Here is a 20,096-nt window from a genome sequence, read left to right as displayed (position 1 = left end):
GGGCCCTTTGAAGCATCCCAAAGGTAGCTAGAGGTCGAAAGAACTTCAAGAGAATTTGATTTAGGAAATTTTGTCCAAAAAAATCAAAAAGGTTTAGAACATTCAGTGAGATCTAGCCAATGCTGATGGGTGTGTCACTTAGCCTGCTGATATCTTACAATGGGTGTACATACAGAGGCTCAAAGTCTAGTCAAAGTCAATTCCACCATCTTGGACCTAGTTGGTTTTAACCAGTTTTCCTATGACTGAGTCATTCCTAATGAAATCCATTTACCTAATGAATTTTAATCCAATTTTAGAAAATCCTGATCATGTATAACTCTTTTCAGTAATTTTTTATATCTTCGTCTACTGAAAACACATCTTAGTTTCCCTAAAGTATTTTCCACAATGAGGTACATTTCTGGCTGACAAATTTGTAACAGAATACAATCTTATTTGACCTCTAGTAAACCTAGGTTTGGCTTCCGTGGTGGCTGAGATGGTAAAGCATCTGCCTACAAAGCCAGAGACCCGGGTTCAATCCCTGGATTGGGAAGATCTCCTGGAGAAGGAAATGGCAACCCACTCCAGTATTCTTGCCTGGAAAATCCCATGGACAGAGGAGCCTGGGAGGCTACAGTCCATGGGGTTGCAAAGAGTCAGACACGACTGAGCGACTTCACTTCACTTCACTTCAAACCTAGGTACAACAGAAGTATTATACTTGTTGATGGTTTGAAAAACCAGATATTAACTTAATACTGAATATTTCCCAGTTCACATGAATCCGGAATTCATTTAGCTTAATTTAGAATTCTTTGCTTTGTTAGCACTTTTATTTTTTAAGCCAATTAAATAATTAAATATTATCCAGAGACAAAGACATACCAAGACAGACACATATTCAGACAGACACAACGTGATATCTAGCTTCATTTCTAAACTTAGTCATGAATTAGATATTACAGTATAAAATTTACTAGTTTATAAATAATAATTGGAGTAAATAAAAATTTTAAAGTCTTCTTCCCATTTTTCCTCAGTCTCAGGAGTTAGAGATGGCCTACATAAGTGTTCCTGAGGGCCCTGGTCTCAAGGCACAGGGAAAGAAAATCAAGTTCTAACAAAATGGCAACAGGTCTAAACCAAATGGTGGCCACACAAAGCCAAATGGCCATCACAAATTACAACACCAAACACAGAGTATAAAACACATACATAGACCTGGCAGTCCTAATCAGAAACTCCCTTAAATATAAGATTACAGTCTCTCAGAAAACATCCTGTAGAGACATAGAACTTCAGATCCAAGTACTAACAGAGTAAATGAAATATCTCAGGTCTTCAAAGATTTCAAAGGGAAAAAAGGAAGCCAAGTTGAAAGAAGAGGGGAGGAGGTGGGAGAGGAAGCAAAATGGGTGGCCTTTCAGATATCTCTTGCAGATACCCAGGCATTAAGGGACTTTACCCTGAGCCTCCAGAGAAGGGAAGACTGGAATTCAGCCCTACTAGAAACCAGACCAGAATAGAACAGAACCAGAATTCGAGTTCTCTGCCAAGAGGAGGTGATCAGCCTCCAATCCTCAGCTCAGGCTGAGGCTCTTCGACCAGATTCCTGCGTCCAAGACCAGGGGACTAGAAAAAAGGGATAGGATAGGAAGGGTTAAAGCGAGAAAAGAGAGAAGGGAGGCAAGAGAGGTCAATAAAGTCTCTTGTTCCTTACCCAGTCTGGGCACTCTGGCTAGTTGTCTGCATCAGGAGGAGACCAGGGACAAAAGGGTCCGGTTGCGGCCACTGGTCTGGTCCATCAGCAGGCAAGCTAGTCCCCAAGTACCCCAAGTGGTCAGGATGTCAGTCACAGCAAAGAAGAGAATCACCATTTGTTGCAGGAAGGGAGACACCCACCCCCACCCCCAATCAGGGCCCAAGACTGGGCTCTTAGTCTAACACTCAGAAATGAACTGTCCGAGGAGACACATGTGCTGACAAACCAAGAGATTTTATTGGGACAGGAAGCCTGGGTGGAGAGCAGTAGGGTAAGGGAAACCAGGAGAGATGCTCTGCTTGCAATCTCGTGTATTATGGTGATGGGATTAGTTTCCAGGCTGTCTTTGCCCAACCATTCTGACTCAGAGTCCTTCCTGGTGGTGCACGCATTGTTCAGCCAAGACGGATGTCAGCAAGAAGGATTCTGGGAGGTGGTCAGACACGTGGTGCCTCCTTTTGGGAAACTCAGAAGAGTTTCCTAAACTCTTCCGGTTGGTGGTGGCTTATTAGTTCCATACTTACCAGGACCTCCCGTCGTAAAACAACTCATGCACATGGTCACTATGGTGCCTGGCCAGGGTGGGCAGTTTCAGTCAGTGTTCTTCCCCTAACACACCCACACACCCCCCACTCTCTTCCCTGCAACAGAAGGAGAACCTCAAAGGGGGAAAATGAGGGAAAGTGAGCAATCATTTCTCTAACTTCCCTCAGCTGCAGTGCCCACACACTCAACTGAAGCGCCTCAGATGAGATCACCATGAGGCCTGTTGCAGACTCCCAACAGCACCAACGATTTCTGTGGCCCAGGAATAGCAGAGCCAAGGAGCTGGGAACAGGAGGGTGTCTCTTGAGAATACACTCCGTGCTGAAGAAAAGACACCTCTTCTGCTCTTGAAGCAGCACTAGATTGACCCTAGGCTTTGTTGTTACAGGATGCGCTAAACCATCCCCCCTCCAAGTGTTAGTTGCACAGCCACATCCGAGTCTTTGCAACCCCATGAACTGGGGTCCCATCAGGCTCCTCTGGCCATGGAATTCTCCAGGTAAGAACACTAGAGTGTGTTGCCATTCCATTTTCCAGGGGAACCTTCCTGATCCAGGGATCAAACCCTAGTCTCCTGCACTGCAGGCAGATTCTTTACCAGCTGAGCCACCAGGGAAGTCAAACCCCTCAAAGGTAAGTTTTTTGGTGTTTTTTTTTTTTTTTTTTTTTTACTTTACAATATTGTATTGGGTTTGCCATACATTGACATGAATCCACCATGGGTGTACATGTGTTCCCCCTCCTGAACCCCCTTCTCACCTCCCTCCCTGTCCCATCCCTCTGGGTCATCCCAGTGCACCAGCCCTGAGCACCCTGTATCATGCATTGAACCTGGACTGGCAATTCGTTTCACATGTGATAATTTACATGTTTCAATGCCATTCTCCCATATCATTCCGCCCTCTCCCTCTCCCACAGAGTCCAAAATATTGTTCTATACATCTGTGTTTCTTTTGCTGTCTCACATACAGGGTTATCATTGCCACCTTTCTAAATTCCATATATATGTGTTAGGATTGCCGGGAGAAATATCAATAACCTTGGATATGCAGATGATAGCACTCTTATGGCAGAAAGTGAAGAGGAACTAAAAAGCCTCTTGATGAAAGTGAAAGAGGAGAGTGAAAAAGTTGGCTTAAAGCTCAACATTCAGAAAACTAAGATCATGGCATCTTGTCCCATCACTTCATGGCAGATAGATGGGGAAACTCTGGAATGTCAGACTTTATTTTGGGGGGCTCCAAAATCACTGCAGATGGTGATTGCAGCCATGAATCACATGAGTAAGCATTCAGTTCAGTTCAGTCACTCAGTCGTGTCCGACTCTTTGCGACCCCATGAATCGCAGCACGCCAGGCCTCCCTATCCATCACCAACTCCCTGAGTTCACCCAGACTCATGTCCATGGAGTCAGTGATGCCATCCAGCCATCTCATCCTCTGTTGTCCCCTTCTCCTCCTGCCCCCAATCCCTCCCAGCATCAGAGTCTTTTCCAATGAGTCAACTCTTCGCATGAAGTGGCCAAAGTACTGGACTTAAGCTTTAGCATTATTTCTTCCAAAGAAATCCCAGGGCTGATCTCCTTCAGAATGGACTGGTTGGATCTCCTTGCAGTCCAAGGGACTCTCAAGAGTCTTCTCCAACACCACAGTTCAAAAGCATCAATTCTTCAGTGCTCAGCCTTCTTCACAGTCCAACTCTCACATCCATACATGACCACAGGAAAAACCATAGCCTTAACTAGACGGACCTTTGTTGGCAAAGTAATGTATCTGCTTTTCAATATGCTATCTAGGTTGGTCATAACTTTCCTTCCAAGGAGTAAGCATATTTTAATTTCATGGCTGCACTCACCATATGCAATGATTTTGGAGCCCCCCAAAATAAAGTCTGACACTGTTTCCACTGTTTCCCCATCTATTTCCCATGAAGTGATGGGACCGGATGCCATGATCTTCGTTTTCTGAATGTTGAGCTTTAAGCCAACTTTTTCACTCTCCTCTTTCACTTTCATCAAGAGGCTTTTTAGTTCCTCTTCACTTTCTGCCATAAGGGTGGTGTCATCTGCATAACTGAGGTTATTGATATTCCTCCCGGCAATCTTGATTCCAGCTTGTGTTTCTTCCAGTCCAGAGTTTCTCATGATATACTCTGCATATAAGTTAAATAAGCAGGGTGACAATATACAGCCTTGACGTACTCCTTTTCCTATTTGGAACCAGTCTGTTGTTCCATGTCCAGTTCTAACTGTTGCTTCCTGACCTGCACACAAAAGAAGACTCTACACATGGACATTACCAGACGGTCAACACCGAAATCAAATTGATTATATTCTTTGCAGCCAAAGATGGAGAAGCTCTATACAGTCAACAAAAACAAGACCAGGAGCTGACTGTGGCTCAGATCATGAACTCCTTATTACCAAATTCAGACTTAAATTGAAGAAAGTAGGGAAAACCACTAGACCATTCAGGTATGACCTAAATCAAATCCCTTACAATTATACAGTGGAAGTGAGAAATAGATTTAAGGGCCTAGATCTGATAGATAGAGTGCCTGATGAACTATGGAATGAGGTTCATGACATTGTACAGGAGACAGGGATCAAGACAATCCCCATGGAAAAGAAATGCAAAAAAGCAAAATGGCTGTCTGGGGAGGCCTTACAAATAGCTGTGAAAAGAAGAGAAGCGAAAAGCAAAGGAGAAAAGGAAAGATATACCCATTTGAATGCAGAGTTCCAAAGAATAGCAAGAAGAGGTAAGAAAGCCTTCTTCAGGGATCAATGCAAAGAAATAGAGGAAAACAACAGAATGGGAAAGACTAGAGATCTCTTCAAGAAAATTAGAGACACCAAGGGAACATTTCATGCAAAGATCGGCTCAATAAAGGACAGAAATGGTATGGAACTAACAGAAGCAGAAGATATCAAGAAGAGGTGGCAAGAATACACAGAAGAACTGTACAAAAAAGATCTTCATGACCCAGATAATCACGATGGTGTGATCACTGACCTAGAGCCAGACATCCTGGAATGTGAAGTCAAGTGGGCCTTAGAAAGCATCACTATGAACAAAGCTAGTGGAGGTGATGGCATTCCAGTTGAGCTATTTCAAATCCTGAAAGATGATGCTGTGAAAGTGCTGCACTCAATATGCCAGCAAATTTGGAAAACTCAGCAGTGGCCACAGGACTGGAAAAGGTCAGTTTTCATTCCAATCCCTAAGAAAGGCAATGCCAAAGAATGCTCAAACTACTGCACAATTGCACTCATCTCACATGCTAGTAAAGTAATGCTCAAAATTCTCCAAGCCAGGCTTCAGCAATATGTGAACCGTGAACTTCCTGATGTTCAAGCTGGTTTTAGAAAAGGCAGAGGAACCAGAGGTCAAATTGCCAACATCCGCTGGATCATGGAAAAAGCAAGAGATTTCCAGAAAAACACCTATTTCTGCTTTATTGACTATGCCAAAGCCTTTGACTGTGTGGATCACAATAAACTGTGGAAAATTCTGAAAGAGATAGGAATACCATAACACCTGACCTGCCTCTTGAGTAAGCATTAAAAGACTTTCCTTGGAAGGAAAGTTATGACCAACCTAGATAGCATATTCAAAAGCAGAGATATTACTTTGCCAACAAAGGTCCATCTAGTCAAGGCTATGGTTTTTCCAGTGGTCATGTATGTATGTGAGAGTTGGACTGTGAAGAAAGCTGAGCGCCAAAGAATTGATGCTTTTGAACTGTGATGTTGGAGAAAACCCTTGAGAGTCCCTTGGACTGCAAGGAGATCCAATCAGTCCATCCTAAAGGAGATCAGTCCTGAGTGTTCATTGGAAGGACTGATGCTAAAGCTGAAACTCCAATACTTTGGCCACCTCACGCAAGTGTTGACTCATTGGAAAAGACCCTGATGCTGGAAGGGATTGGGAGCAGGAGGAGAAGGGGACGACAGAGGATGAGATGGCTGGATGGCATCACCAATTCGATGCACATGAGTTTGGGTGAACTCCGGGAGTTGATGATGGTCAGGGAGACCTGGCGTGCTGTGATTCATGGGGTCGCAAAGAGTAAGACATGACTGAGTGACTGAACTGAACTGATACTGTACTGATGTTTTTCTTTCTGGCTTACTTCACTGTGTATAATAGGCTCCAGTTTCATCTGCCTTATTAGAACTGATTCAAATGTATTCTTTTTAACAACTGAGTAATATTCCATTGTGTGTATGTAGCACAGCTTTTTGCCTGCCCTATGAAATGGGAGCTGGTGACTGAACAGACTAGGTCAATGCAAATAAAGTAATGCGCTCTTTCTTGCACACGCTGCTGTCCACTATTTGGGCAGATTCTGGGTCTCAGAGGTCTAAGAGGACCTGCTGCAGATGAAGCAGTTGGAGGAGGGGGCGGTGTCTTCCTTATTCATGCTACTCTGTGTCCCCGCGATGCTGGTGGACTGAATGCTAGGAAGAGGTGGCAGTTCCAATTTTTCACTTTAAAACTTTATAGGTCGAGCAAAAATACTAAACATAAGAAGCAGAAAGCCGCAACTCCTCCCTAGGACATCCCCAGCGGGTAAGGCAGGCTCCGAGTCCAGAGAGCCGCGCCTGCGCACTACGGACTCTGAAGCACAGGCCAACTGAGGGAGGTGGGCGGGGCTGCCCGGCCATCCGGGTTCCCTCACCCCGCCCCCGCTGCATGAATGAGAGGCGCGGCGCCCGCCCTTCCCCCGCTGGGCCCGCCCCTCGCCGGGGCTGTGGCGCGCCGTCTGCCGCTGCCACCTCAGCCGCGCTTGGTTCAGCCAGACGCCCGCTGGTTACTGCCCGGAGCTGACGGTCCCAGCACGCTCGCCGCCTCTGCCAGCACGACAGAGTAAGTAAGCAAGCGAGGGTTGGGCCGCTGAGCGCCGTCGCCCCCTGGTTTGGGGAGTAAGGGACCGGGCCGGTCCGGGTTCGGGATGCTAAGGAGACCGTGGGCCCGCGCCAGCCTCCCCCACTCACACTCCCGGCGCCTCGGTCGGGAGCTGGGACGGGTAGGACAGCGGCCCTGGGCCGGGAGGGGCGCGGAAGAGGGTCCGCGCACGAACAGGAGGGTGAGTTCCGCACAAAGGGAGGCGCGGAGCTGTCACCGGGAGACTACAGAGAAAGGTTCGCGGCGCCCTGTGCGCCCAGCTAGCCCGTGCCCCGCGTCTGGTCCCCGGGCGTGGGAGCTGCTGGGATGTGCCCGGAGCGAGGACGAGGATGGCGAAGACTGCTGCCTCCCTGTTGGCCGTGGGAACGCGCCTTGGGGGGGCGCGGCGTGGCAGTGTTTTCCTGGTCCCCGTCTGCTCCTCCCCTTTCTTTGTGGCGTCTGTCTCATGCCCGTTTGTCACTGGGTATAAGCAGTGGTCTGGGATGAGACCTCTTGCCTCGCTTACTCATTAATGAAAGTCAGGTGCTGGCCTCATATTTGTGAGTGGGGGGCCGTGTGTGCTTCCACAGGGCAGAGAATTAAGTCCCCTCTTTTGTTTCCAGAGACTTAATGGTTTGTATGTGACCTCTGAAATGAGCGAATTGGAGATCATTTAAAGGGGATGAGGAAAAAAAGACATATTCCTTCATCAGATCTTCAGGCAATTCTGTCTCTGGCATTCTTTCAAACAGTATTTCTTTGTTTCTTGCTGCAAAACCAGTGGGTTTTTTTTAACTGAAAATATGTGTCTACATTCTCAATGTATTTCTATATTCTCAGAATATCCGGAACACTTGCTTTCCGAGTGTTGGTAAATGGTCATATACTCATGTATATGTACATGAGAAGAGTACATATAGAACACTGCTTTTTAGTTAATTGGTAATTATGTCTGTATATTGATATACGTTGTCTATAGAAATGCTCCAGTATATCTAGGACACTTTTTTCAGCTCCTCAGTACAGGCAGATTTTGTTTCTTCCTGCCTCCCGGTGTTAATAAGAAGGTGGTCCAGCAGGTTCTCTCCGCCTCCTTGCCTTTTTTTCCCCGTAATTCTGTGGCAAAGGGTGTTACTGCATATTTCCCTGGCATGCGCCCTTGCTTTGATCTGAATTTTCCTGTGCTCTGTTGTCTGGTTGTGCAGCCCAGCTCAGTGGCACCTCTTACAGGACTATTGGAAAACAGAACACCTTTTTTTTTTTTTGTCCTCATCCCCAGAGAGAGGAGGAAGCTCCGCAGTTTCCCACAGACTTTGGCTCTGTGGGGACTGACTGCCTGACTTTGTTTGCTTGGTGAAGTTATGAGGAGTCACAGCTGATATGGACCAATTAAAAAGAAGCAGTTATAATAGCACCAGCTATTCCTTGCTGTTTCACTTGGACCTTTTACTCTCTTAAACGTATAAGTTTTAGAAGATAGTTGGTTGCATTTGCTGTTTCTTTTGTGTACCCTTATAATTTTGCAGAGTGACAGGAAATTAGCTAAACTCAGTTGTTGTAAGGAACATACCTCCAAATATTAATATACTTTTGTTATGATCTTTTGATTCAGAATAGCAGCAGTAAAAAAAAAAAAGTGAGGAGCTAATTAGAGGATATGAATAGTTGAATTGATTCAGTTTTAAGATTCCCTTTAAGGTTATTTTTAGTAACATGTATTTTAATTCCTGGTAGTTTTCGGTGCAAAATGAAATTGAAACTAAGCAGTCTTCCATAGCATCTGTTTATGTATATTCCCTCTGTTGCAAACATTTGCTTTTAATTTGAAAGAGAAATTTTCCATTTGGTTGGAACAGGATCCATTATTCTTGGTAAAAATCTTACCTTATGTTAGCATGATCAAATTCTTTCTTTGTAAAAGTTAAAATTAATAAAAGTTGATTTTTTAATTTGAAATTTTGGTTCTATGATGTCACATTTAAATAAAATTTTTATGAATTAACTCAAAATAAGGCAACTTATAAATGAGTGCTTCATTAATTACATTAACTAGTGTCACTAATACTGAAGCAACCCAAATAACTTATGAATTGCCTGCATAAGATTTTTCTCTTTTAGGAAGCCCTTTAAAACAAATTATAAGGGGAAGTCTTAAATAAACAGCGTAGTGTAACCGGAATTATCACTGAAATAGGCTTGCATAGTACTACAATATTGGGCAACTTTAATTTTGCAAGCATGACTTAGCTATTGTTTGTACCAACAAAGGAAACTAAAAACATCCTGGCCTTGTTATTCAGCATTCTGTTAATCAAAATCTTTACCAGTCCATAGTTTTGCATTTTTGTAGGATGATGATTGAGGAAAAATTCCAAAGTAATATCTATATTGCCAAAATAGGTTACATGCTGTTTTATTAATAAATATAATCTTTATATTCATTAGAAATACTGATATTGTTATGTTAGTAATAGTATATATGATGACACTTTGTCACCCAAACTGGGATACATTATCCTCCCAGTATTCTGTCAGTAATTGTTTTCTGGGAATTCCCTGGTGGTCTAGTGATTAGGACTCTGCTTACACTACAGTGAGCATGGATTGATCCCTGGTGGGGGAACTAAGTTCCTATATGCTGTGCAGCCAAATACTAATTGTTTTCTGTTTCAAATGGCAGTTTATTCTAAAATCAGTAATAATCTTATCATAATGTATTATTAGATCAGTGCAAACATAATTACAATTTTGCATTGTTGAAGTTTGCCATTTGATATTGGAATACATTCTTAAATAAATATGGTTATGTTATACTATAGAAATGATGTCAGACAAAAAGCAAATTCCAGTGATTTTTTTTTTATTGGAGTTCAAAATGGGTCATAAAGCAGCAGAGACAACTCGCAGCATCAACAACGCATTTGGCCCAAGAACTGCTAACAAACATACAGTGCAATAGTGGTTCAAGAAGTTTTGCAAAGGAGACAGAGCCTTGAAGATAAGGAGCGCAGTGGCTGGCCATTGGAAGTTAACAACAACCAATTGAGAGCAATCATCAAAGCTCTTAGAACTACGTGAGAAGTTGCTAAAGAACCCAATATCCACCGTTCTACAGTCATTCTGCATTTGAAGCAAATTGGAGAGGTGAAAAAGCTCAATAAGTGGGTGCCTCATGAGCTGACTGAAAATCAAAAAAAATCATCATGTTAAAGTGTAGTCTTCTCTTAGCCTATGCAACAACAATGAACCATTTCTCGATCAGATTATAATGTGTGATGAAAAGTGGATTTTATATGACAACCAGCTCAGTGGTTGGACCGAGAAGAAACTCCCAAAACACTTCCCAAAGCCAAACTTGCACTGAAAAAAGGTCATAGTCATTGTTTGGTGGTCTGCTGCCTATCTGATCAACTACAGCTTTCTGAATCCCAGCAAAGCCATTACATCTGAGAAGTATGCTCAGCAAATCAATGAGATGCACTGAAAACTGCAACGCCTGCAGCTGGCATTGGTCAACAGAATGGGCCCAGTTCTCCTCCACAACATCACCTGACCACACGTCACACAACCAAAGCTTCAGAATTTGAATGAATTGGGCTATGAAGTTTTGCCTCAAACGCCATATTCACCTGACCTCTTACCAACTGACTACCACTTCTTCAAGCATCTCAACAACTTTTTCCAGGGAAAATGCTTCCACAACCATCAGGAAGCAGAAAATGCTTTCCAAGAGTTTATCTAATCCCAAAGCACAGATTTTTACACAACAGGAATAAAAAAACTTGTTGACAAAAATGTGTTGATTGTAATGGTTCCTATTTTGATTAAAAAAGATGTGTTTTAGCCTAGTTATAATGATTTAAAATTCACAGTCTGAAACCACAACTACTTTTGCACTAACCTAATAGCAGCTTAAACTATATGAAATTGCCATTTTTTTTTTTAGATTGGGGAGTTACCAAAAATCAGTGGTTTCATATGGTTCAATTATTTTAAATTCTTAGCAGTTCTTTCTAGTATTTACCTTTATATTTATTTCATTTTCAATGTTTAAACTGCAATTCCTTGATTTTCTACCTTTGTATATTATCCATGGAGTTCTAGTTTGGAAGTTGAGTACTTAATTGTTCCACATAACCATCCTTCAACTCCCCCACCTCATATCTATACTTTACAGTTTCCAGTTAAGTCAGTATTCAGTATTTATATGACTGTGGCAGTATACCTAAATTCACAGATGAGCCGTATTGAATATGTATTACCTATTATGTTTCTTTTTTGTACAACTTTATTTCTCCTGAGTTAAATAATTGCCACTTTTGTTTGTTCTTCATTTGCCTAGTTTTCTTTTTACCAGTCACAAATTCTCCTCAAATTTTATGACAGAAATGATCATCTTTCAATATATTCAGATAATCTGTTTCATTTCTATTTCCTAGCTGTCATATAGGACCTCCCTTTTTATCTTCTTGTGAATTCTCTTTGCCTTCCTCCTATGTTTCCTGGATCCTGTGTCTTCCTTATTCTTTAGTAGTTTCCTGAGAAAGAACATCTACAAACTCTGAAATTTCTTCCTGAATTCAGAAGTTGCATGTCTGAAATGTCTTCATTTTACCTACACACTTGAATGGTGGTTTCACTGGATGTTGAATTCCAGATTGAAAATTAGTGTCTGTCTCTTGAAGGCTTCCAGCTGTAATCCCCATTCTCTTTTTCCTCCCACTCTGAAAGACTGGGAGGATCTTCTAGTTATCCCTGGTGTTCTGACATTTCATGGTGTTCCTCAAAATGGTGTTTCATGGTGTTCCTTTTTCATTCCTTTTGCTTGTAGGGCAGATAATATTTCCCCAAATATCTATATATATGTGCACACAGGCATACATACTGTCTCACCCAATATGCTATTCTTCATGATGTTGACATGCATCCATCAAGAGGTGCGGTCTTTGTTTCCTCTGCTTGAACCTGTGCAGACAACCTGTGCTTCCCAGGATGTTTTGGGTCTTGAGCCAACATGATGGTTTAGGAATACAGTTGGATGATCAAAAGCAGCCACTTTGAGGGGATGTTTTATTTGTTTATTTATTTTTTACTTTTAAATGAAGTCATCAGTTTACTTTTGACTAGAAATATGAGTTAACACCAGAGAAAGTGTCTTTCAGCATTGAAATGTAATCACCTCTGGAATCAACATGAAGACCATCAGTTGCATTTTTTTAAAAATCTGCTTTAGGAAGTGATAGAGCCGTTTATGACCAAAAAAAAAAAAAAAAACCAATCTATAAGCTTCATGATTAAATACGTCATGACTATAACTAAAACAAACACATTATTTGCAAGAATTTCTCTGATAAGAAGATAGAGGCAAATTGAGTTACATAAACCAGGGCTTGTTTGGACATTGTCAGTGACTTAGTGTTTATCTCAGGGATGCATATTTTTAAATATTTTTTAACCCATGAATTTTTTTCTATTTACAGCTGCTTTACTCCTCATCTAGCCTTCCCCAAGGGCCCATATCATATAAGTTGACTATTACTAGAGAACTTCAGATTCAGGACTAAAAATCTGAAGTGGACTACTCTCATCACTGGCCCCAGAAAATTGCCAGATTCTTAATAACTTGTAATTCTTAATTTTGGCCTATATTAATGTCTCCACACTCTTTAACTTCATGAGCAGCCCACCCATCCCAATGCTGATAAGTGGGCTGTGTACTTATTTCATTGAGGGTTTAAAAGTTATCAGACAGATACTCTTCATCCTCTCCTCACCAAATCTATAAATCTACCTTGTTTAGGATCCTTATTTTCTGTTTTCTTCCCATCAGAGGCCAATTTGCCTCCCCACCTTACACCCCCTCGAGCTAGTCAAAAACTTGACTTCTGCTTTTGTGCTCTCTTTCACGTCCTCAACAACTTTCCAAGGCACCACCAATATCAGCATACATACATGCTCTAATATTGCCCATTTTTAAAAACAACAAAAAATTAAAACAACTTTCCCCTGACCTTACATCCATCTCTTTCTGTTTACCTTCATGGTTAAATGTCTCAAAAGAGTAGTCTACACATTTCCTCCCTATCTCCTCTGTACTATGTGTCACTCTCTGAAATTCTGTTGTTGACTGAATTTTTTTGTCTCTTACCCTCCACTGGAAAGTGAGCTCCAGGAAAGCAAGACCTCATCTATCCTGTTTACCACTATGTTCCTAGGACAGCAACTGACACAAGTACCTACTCAGTACATGGGCAAAAAAGGCATAACTGACATATTTAGCCGGGTAGAATAGCTCTTTTTAAAAAAATTTCTAACAAGAAAATCAATTTTCATTTATTTTTTAAATTATTCTCTACTTTTTGCTACACTTGAAAGTTGAAAAATTATGAAGACTATATTAATGGTTGAATTTTACCTACGTTACATTACATTTTGTTCTTTCCTAAAGTGAAAGTGAAGTCGCTCAGTCGTGTCCGACTCTTTGCAACCCCATGGACTATAGCCTCCCAGGCTCCTCTGTCCATGGGATTTTCCAGGCAATAGTACTGGAGTGGATTGCCATTTCCTTCTCCAGGGGATCTTCCCAACCCAGGGATCCAACCCCGGTCTCCCACATTGTAGACAGGCGCTTTACCGTCTGGGCCACCAGGGAAGTCTAAGTATAATTTAAATTGTCAGTCTTACACCTGGATTGATTGACTGATCAGTCAGACTGATTGGAGTTGAATTTTAGTTCTTTTCACTTTTTGCCATGTGACCTTGGGCAGATTAACCCCTCTGTTTCCTCATCTGCAAGGTGGAAATAAGAAAGTACCTACCTCATATGTTGTGTAGGTCAAGTGAGATAACATGTAAAATGCTAAACCCAGTACTTGCCATGGTGGCTAATACAATGAAAATAGTTACAGTTATTGTTTGTATACTCTTCTCTGCTTTCTAATATTTGATCTGACTTGGTCACTGTAGTTTTGTGTTTTCTTTTTTGTCACTTTAGTATTTTTGTTTGAAGTATTTATATCTAGAGTATATTGACTATGAATGTGACTCTCCTGTTTTTAGTTTTGTTGGAGTATATTGACTATGAATATGTTGACTGCTACTGCTGCTGCTAAGTCACTTCAGTTGTGTCCAACTCTGTGCGACCCCATAGACAGCAGCCCACCAGGCTCCCCGGTCCCTGGGATTCTCCAGGCAAGAACACTGGAGTGGGTTGCCATTTCCTTCTCCAATGCATGAAAATAAAAAGTGAAAGTGGAAAGTGGAAAGTGAAAGTGAAGTCACTCAGTTGTGTCCGACCCTTAGCAACCCCATGGACTGCAGCCCACCAGGCTCCTCTGTCCATGGGGTTTTCCAGGCAAGAGTGCTGGAGTGGGGTGCCATTGCCTTCTCCAAATATATTGACTACCTAGAGTATATTGACTATGAATGTGACTCTCCTGTTTTTAGTTTTGTTGGATTTTTTTCTAATTCCTTGCTCCTCTATTCCTCACATTACCCCCACATAATATCAATAAATTGATTAAATGATCTTCATTGACAGATGAGCACCCCCTAGCACTTCCCAGCAGTTTGGTCACTGAGAAATCATTTTGATAACTTGATGAAATATTTTTATTTCAAGCCAAATTCTGTACTTTGTTTATTTGGCTTGCTCAGAGGTGAGGCTGCTTCTTTGTGTTAATTCATGTTATTTTTCATTAAATTTTCTTATTTATGCTAATGGAACTTTTAAAACACCTAGTGTATCATCAACAGATTTTTTTAAGTAGTTATAAGATACTGTTCTTTTCACTTACTAGCTAGCTAGGAAGATAAATATATGATACAATACAAAATCCATTCTACAGGCCTCACTGAGGGATAAGGACAGGCTATGTATTAATAGAAGTCCAAAGTAGGGAGAGTTGTGTCCAGCCAGCCTTAAGGGAGTCTTAAAACTTTTCCACATGTTAAATTGTCTATACCCCTTATTTTCTGTCTTGATTTTTAATTTTAGAAATTGTTTCCTGAAGTAATTGACTTACCAGTTACTCTGCCTGTTTCTTATCTAGGTTGGCAGTGGAGACACCTCCAATTATCTGAGCATTTCAGACATTAGAATGTAGTGTTAGATAAATTTAAGATACAAAAAGAATGCCAGATGGTTTGAAAGGAAATGTAAACACTAGTGCAGGCAGTCCTTTGAAAGCCAGCTGACTGAGCTTTATCTGCTCTGAAGGTAGGAATCAGACACTGTTCCATACTAGCTGGCCTAGGAACAGTGGCCTTACTTTTGGTTGGGAAAGTCAGCCTGGGCCCTCCCTCCACCTGCTGTAAAGACAGTAAGACACCAGATAGTTGCTCTGCACCTCCATGGATTTGAGTTGGAACAAACCTGAATGGCAAGGAAAGGAAGCTACTTTTTAGATAGCATTACAAGTAAACATATTACATAGTGATTTTGCTCTGAAAAAATGTAATGCAACTTGAATTTTTATGGATTCAATGCTGTTAGGTGTATTTTGAGTTGCTTACTATTTTAGCAACTATAGAAGTTTGTGGCTTCTGTAGAACATTAGTTATACATGTCTTAAAATCATTTTGTCTGTTATTTATGTTTTCCTAACTAGACAGGTGTTTGTATCAGATACAGTTCTTCTCTAGCAAACTTAATGTTATAATTATTTAATTGAGAACAAAAGAAGTACAAATATGGCACTGCAGGTATAATGATGATAGTGTTTATTGAATTCTCAAAGTTAATAACTTCACCAGTAGTCTATCAGTATGCTTTATGTTATCTTTAATTTTTTTTTAAATTTGGAGATTGAATGGTGCTGTATTACCTGTTTGTTAAGTTCATCTAGGCAAACCAAAATATTATAAATTACTTGTACCTCTTTATTGTTCTCTCCTAACTCTGAGCATGAAAAATTTTGCTCGGTGGTATAAACTTGAAATATCCAAATAGGCTCTTCATCTTAGACTGAGAGAAAAAGTTTGGCAAACATCAAAGTATGAGCCAGTATAATTTATGGAAAATTGGTGAAAATGTAAATCAAAAGTGTAGGCTTTCATTCTTTTCCTTTAGTGCAAAAGAAATTGCAAAACTTATTCAGAAGTGTGTTGGAAATTTTATGCTTGGCTATAATTAAATAAAAGATTTTACTTAAATTTATTAATTGTCCTTGAAAGCAGTCCAGAGGAAATTTTGTGGTAGTAAGATTTTTTTTTAATATAGTAGAACAGTATATCAATAGCCAGAAGCAGTATTGTACCCAGAAATCATCTTTCGCATTAGCTAGATGCGATTCATGGGGTCGCGGAGAGTCAGACACGACTGAGCGACTGAACTGAACTGAACTGAACTGAAACCTATAGTAAAAACCTTTCATGTCAGTATTTTTTGGGCTTCCCAGTTGGCTTAGTAGTAAAGAATCCACCTGCCAATACAGGAGATGTGGGTTCAATCCCTGGGTTGGGAAGATTCCCTGGAGCAGGAAATGGCAACCCACTCCAGTATTCTTGCCTGAAAAATCTTCCTCTTGCAGAGGAGCATGGCAGGCTACAGTCCATGGGGTTGCAAAGGAATCGGACACAGCTTAACAACTAGACAACAAGGTCAGAATCTTTACATGCATTTCTTCTTTACTACTTACAGCATCTCTCAAAGGGTTATTAATGAATGATAAAGCAAAAAGTCAAAGCAGTAAGCTGTTTAGGTTCACATAGTCACCTGGGTCAGGTTTAGAACCCGGGCTTTTATTCTCCAACCCACCACATGTCTCAGTTGATACTGTCAACTTTCACAAGAACACAGATCTTTTCTATTCAGTTGGTATCTTGCTATTCAGTTGGGACTTCCCTGGTGGCTCAGATGGTTAAGAATCTGCCTGCAATGTGGGAGACCTGGGTTGGGAAGATCCCCTGGAGAAGGGAACAGCTACCCACTCTAGTATTCTGGCCTGGAGAATTCCATGGACAGAGGAGCCTGGCAGGTTACAGTCCATGGGGTCTCAAAGAATCACACCACTGAGCGATTTTCACTTTCACTTGGTATCCTGCACTGGGACTTTTGGAACAATCTAGGGTAGGGGGTGCACACCAAGTGGCTTATGAGATCCTAGTTCCCTGACTAGGGATAGAACCCAGGCTATTGCAGTGAAAGTGCCAAGTCCTAACCACTGGACCGCCAGGGAATGCCCTGAAAGACTATTGATAAAGGAAACTTAGAGACCTTTGTAGGAAATGGCTGGCAAATAAGGAGAGATTTGGCAGCATATATATTTTTTATTTCTTTTGATACTCTTGAACTAATTAACCATTATAGATCTTTTGCAGTAAATAAAAGTGAGGTAAATAAAAACAATTTGTTAGAATGCAGCAAAGAGGCTGTATAGTTTTCTAGCATTGCTGTAACAAATTACTACAAAATTGATGGCCTGAAACAGTAGAAATTTAGTCTCTCACAGTTTGAAAGGCCAGAAGTCTGAATGAAATCAGAATGTCAACAGAGTTGCTGCACTCCCTCCAAAAACTAGGAGAGAATCCTTCCTTGCTTCTTCCAACTTTTCATTGCTCCACACATTCCTTGATTTTTGTCTACATAACTCCATTCTTTGCTTCCATGTTCACATGGTCTTCTTTTTCTTTCTTATAAAGACATTGTCATTGGATTTAGAGTCCACCTGGATAATCCAAAGCTCACACAATTCAGTTCAGAATGCAAACTGTGATTTCTGTTTTCTGTGTTTCAGTTTTCTCTATTTCAATTCACTGCCTCTGTCTATTTAGAACTACAGAATTATATGAACTCCACAGTTTTGAGGAGAGGAAAAAGTTGGATTCCTAAAAAAAATTTTTTTAATGTATCCGTAAAACTTCTTAGTCTTTGCCATGGGCTTTCAGTAGTATAACCTACCTCAGGAATAAAACTTTATATTTCACAGGTGTCAGATTGTCTTAATCTGTTATGGCTGCTATAACAAAATACCCATAGAAATTCCTCATAATTCTGAAGGCTCAGAAATCCAAGACCAGCAGTTTCAGTGTCTGGTAAGGGCTCACTTGCTGGTGCATAGATAGTATTTTTCACTCTTTTTGCTTTGTCTTCCTGTGGTGGAAGGGGCGAGGAAGCTATCTAGAGTCTTTTTTTATTGAGCCCTCTTATATAAGGGCGTCAATCCTATTCTTGGGGGTGTCACCCTCAACAATCACTTCCAGATACCATTACATTGGGGATTAGATTTCAGTGTGTGAATTTGCAGAGCAGTGCGGAATATTTGCTTTATAGCACAATTTCTAGCACTCACCGTATGATACAAAGAGAAAATTGATATTTTCTATATAACTCATTCAGTATCTAAATAAGCACTGCAGCATTAATTTTTTCATTGATCCATTTATTTTCTACCCAAGATTAATATTACTAGATTGACCTGTACTATTTTTCAGGTTTCTCCACTAATGAGGTTCTTCTTTTTAATTTTTTTATTATAGGTAACTGTAAATACATTTAAAAATAGGTCATTTATCCTTTTTCCTTTTACTTTGTTTGCTGAGGTATTTTAAAGCAAAGCCAAGGCATTTTTGTACATATTTCCTGACATACTTCTATATGCATCTTTTTAAAATAAGGATGTTGTCTTATAGAACCAAAGTGCTATTCTCGTACCTAATAAAATTAACAGTTACTCCTTGGTATCATCTAATAGCTAGATGCTGTTAAGGTTTGCCGGAGATGATTTGTTCACACCAGGATTTCAGAGTCCACAGATCATGTTTGGTCATTTTGTGCCTCATGCCTATTTTAATTTAGGGCAGTTCCTCCTTCCTTTCTCCCCACTTTTTCTTTGTGTGTCATGGACTAGTTACAGGAACCAGGTCAATTGTCCAATGGAATTTCTCATATTTGGGATTTGATTAAAACAGATTTAAATTTTTTGGTAAGAATGCTTAGGAGATGCTTAATATTGCATCACATCCAGAGTCCTGCTGGGGTACTGGGGTGGTTCTGGCTACCTCACTTCTGGTGATGCTGAAAGACCACACTGATGGTCATGTCAGCATCCTTTATGACAAAATGGTAATTTTTTTTTAATTTTTATTTATTTATTTTTGGCTGCGCTGGTCTAAATTGCTGTATGCAGGCATTCTCTAGTTGCAGCCAGTAGGGGCTACCCTCTAGTTGCGGTGCTTGGCCTTATTGTGGTGGCTTCTCTTGTTGGAGAGCACAGCTCTAGGCAGGAGGGCTTCAGTAGTTGTGGTGCGTGGGCTCAGTTGCTGCAGTTCGTGGGTTCTAGAGTGCAGTCTCAGTAGTTATGGCGCTAGGGCTTAGTTGCTCCTTAGCATATGGGAGCCTCCTAGAACAGAGATGGAACCCATGGATCCATCTAGAACCACTGGACCAGCAGGGAAATCCCAAAATGGTGATTTTCTTATCCTGTCCTCTCTTCTACATTTATTATCAGGAGTTCTATAAAGAAATACCTGTATATCATCAACTAAGACTGTTTTGGGTTACTCTGAAATACATTTTGTATGAGAGACTGCCAAGTAATCTTACACTGCTAATGTTCTTGATAAGAGATGAATTTGAATCAGGATAAAAGGAATTGTGTAATCTTTTGTTTTAATAAATATACAACAAACTTCTGAGTACTGTAGTAAAAATGTGAATGATTTCTTTTTTTTTTTTTTTTTTTTTTTGCTGCTCTGGGTCTTCATTGCCACATGTGGGCTCTTTGTTGTAGCATGAAGGCTTTCTCTAGTTGTGGCACGTGGGCTTCTTTTGTTGCAGAGCACAGGTTCTGGAGCAAATGGGCTTAGTAGTTGTGGCACACAAGCTTCTCCAGCTGCCATGCAAGGGCTTAGTTGGCCTGTAGCTTGTGGAATCCTAGTTCCCCAACCAGAGATCAAACCATGTACCCTGCATT

The 20,096-nt window shown here is 41.0% G+C and overlaps 1 protein-coding gene across 7 annotated transcripts in view; it reads left to right on the top strand.

Annotated features, from left to right (window-relative positions):
- The first annotated feature begins 2,680 nt into the window (after window positions 1-2,680).
- Window positions 2,681-20,096, top strand: part of RNF24 (ring finger protein 24) — a 115,671-nt gene continuing 98,255 nt past the window's right edge. For 4 of the 7 annotated variants that reach the window (XM_086333385.1, XM_086333387.1, XM_086333389.1 and 1 more), the window contains exon 1: window positions 6,785-7,164. In XM_086333385.1, the coding sequence (XP_086189511.1) occupies window positions 6,995-7,164 (170 nt within the window). In that variant the 5' untranslated portion in view covers window positions 6,785-6,994. Of the gene's footprint in view, window positions 2,793-6,784; window positions 7,165-20,096 lie in introns of those variants that run through there. The other 3 variants (XM_086333386.1, XM_086333391.1, XM_086333388.1) reach the window with 3 other exon arrangements.

This window comes from Bos grunniens, chromosome 13 (genome assembly GCF_055505025.1).
Source record: "Bos grunniens cultivar Pamir isolate PY7600 chromosome 13, Bosgru_T2T1.0, whole genome shotgun sequence".
Taxonomy (NCBI): Eukaryota; Metazoa; Chordata; class Mammalia; order Artiodactyla; family Bovidae; genus Bos; species Bos grunniens.
The sequence above is the reverse complement of the archived record's forward strand: the minus strand, read 5'-3'. Positions and strand labels throughout refer to the sequence as shown.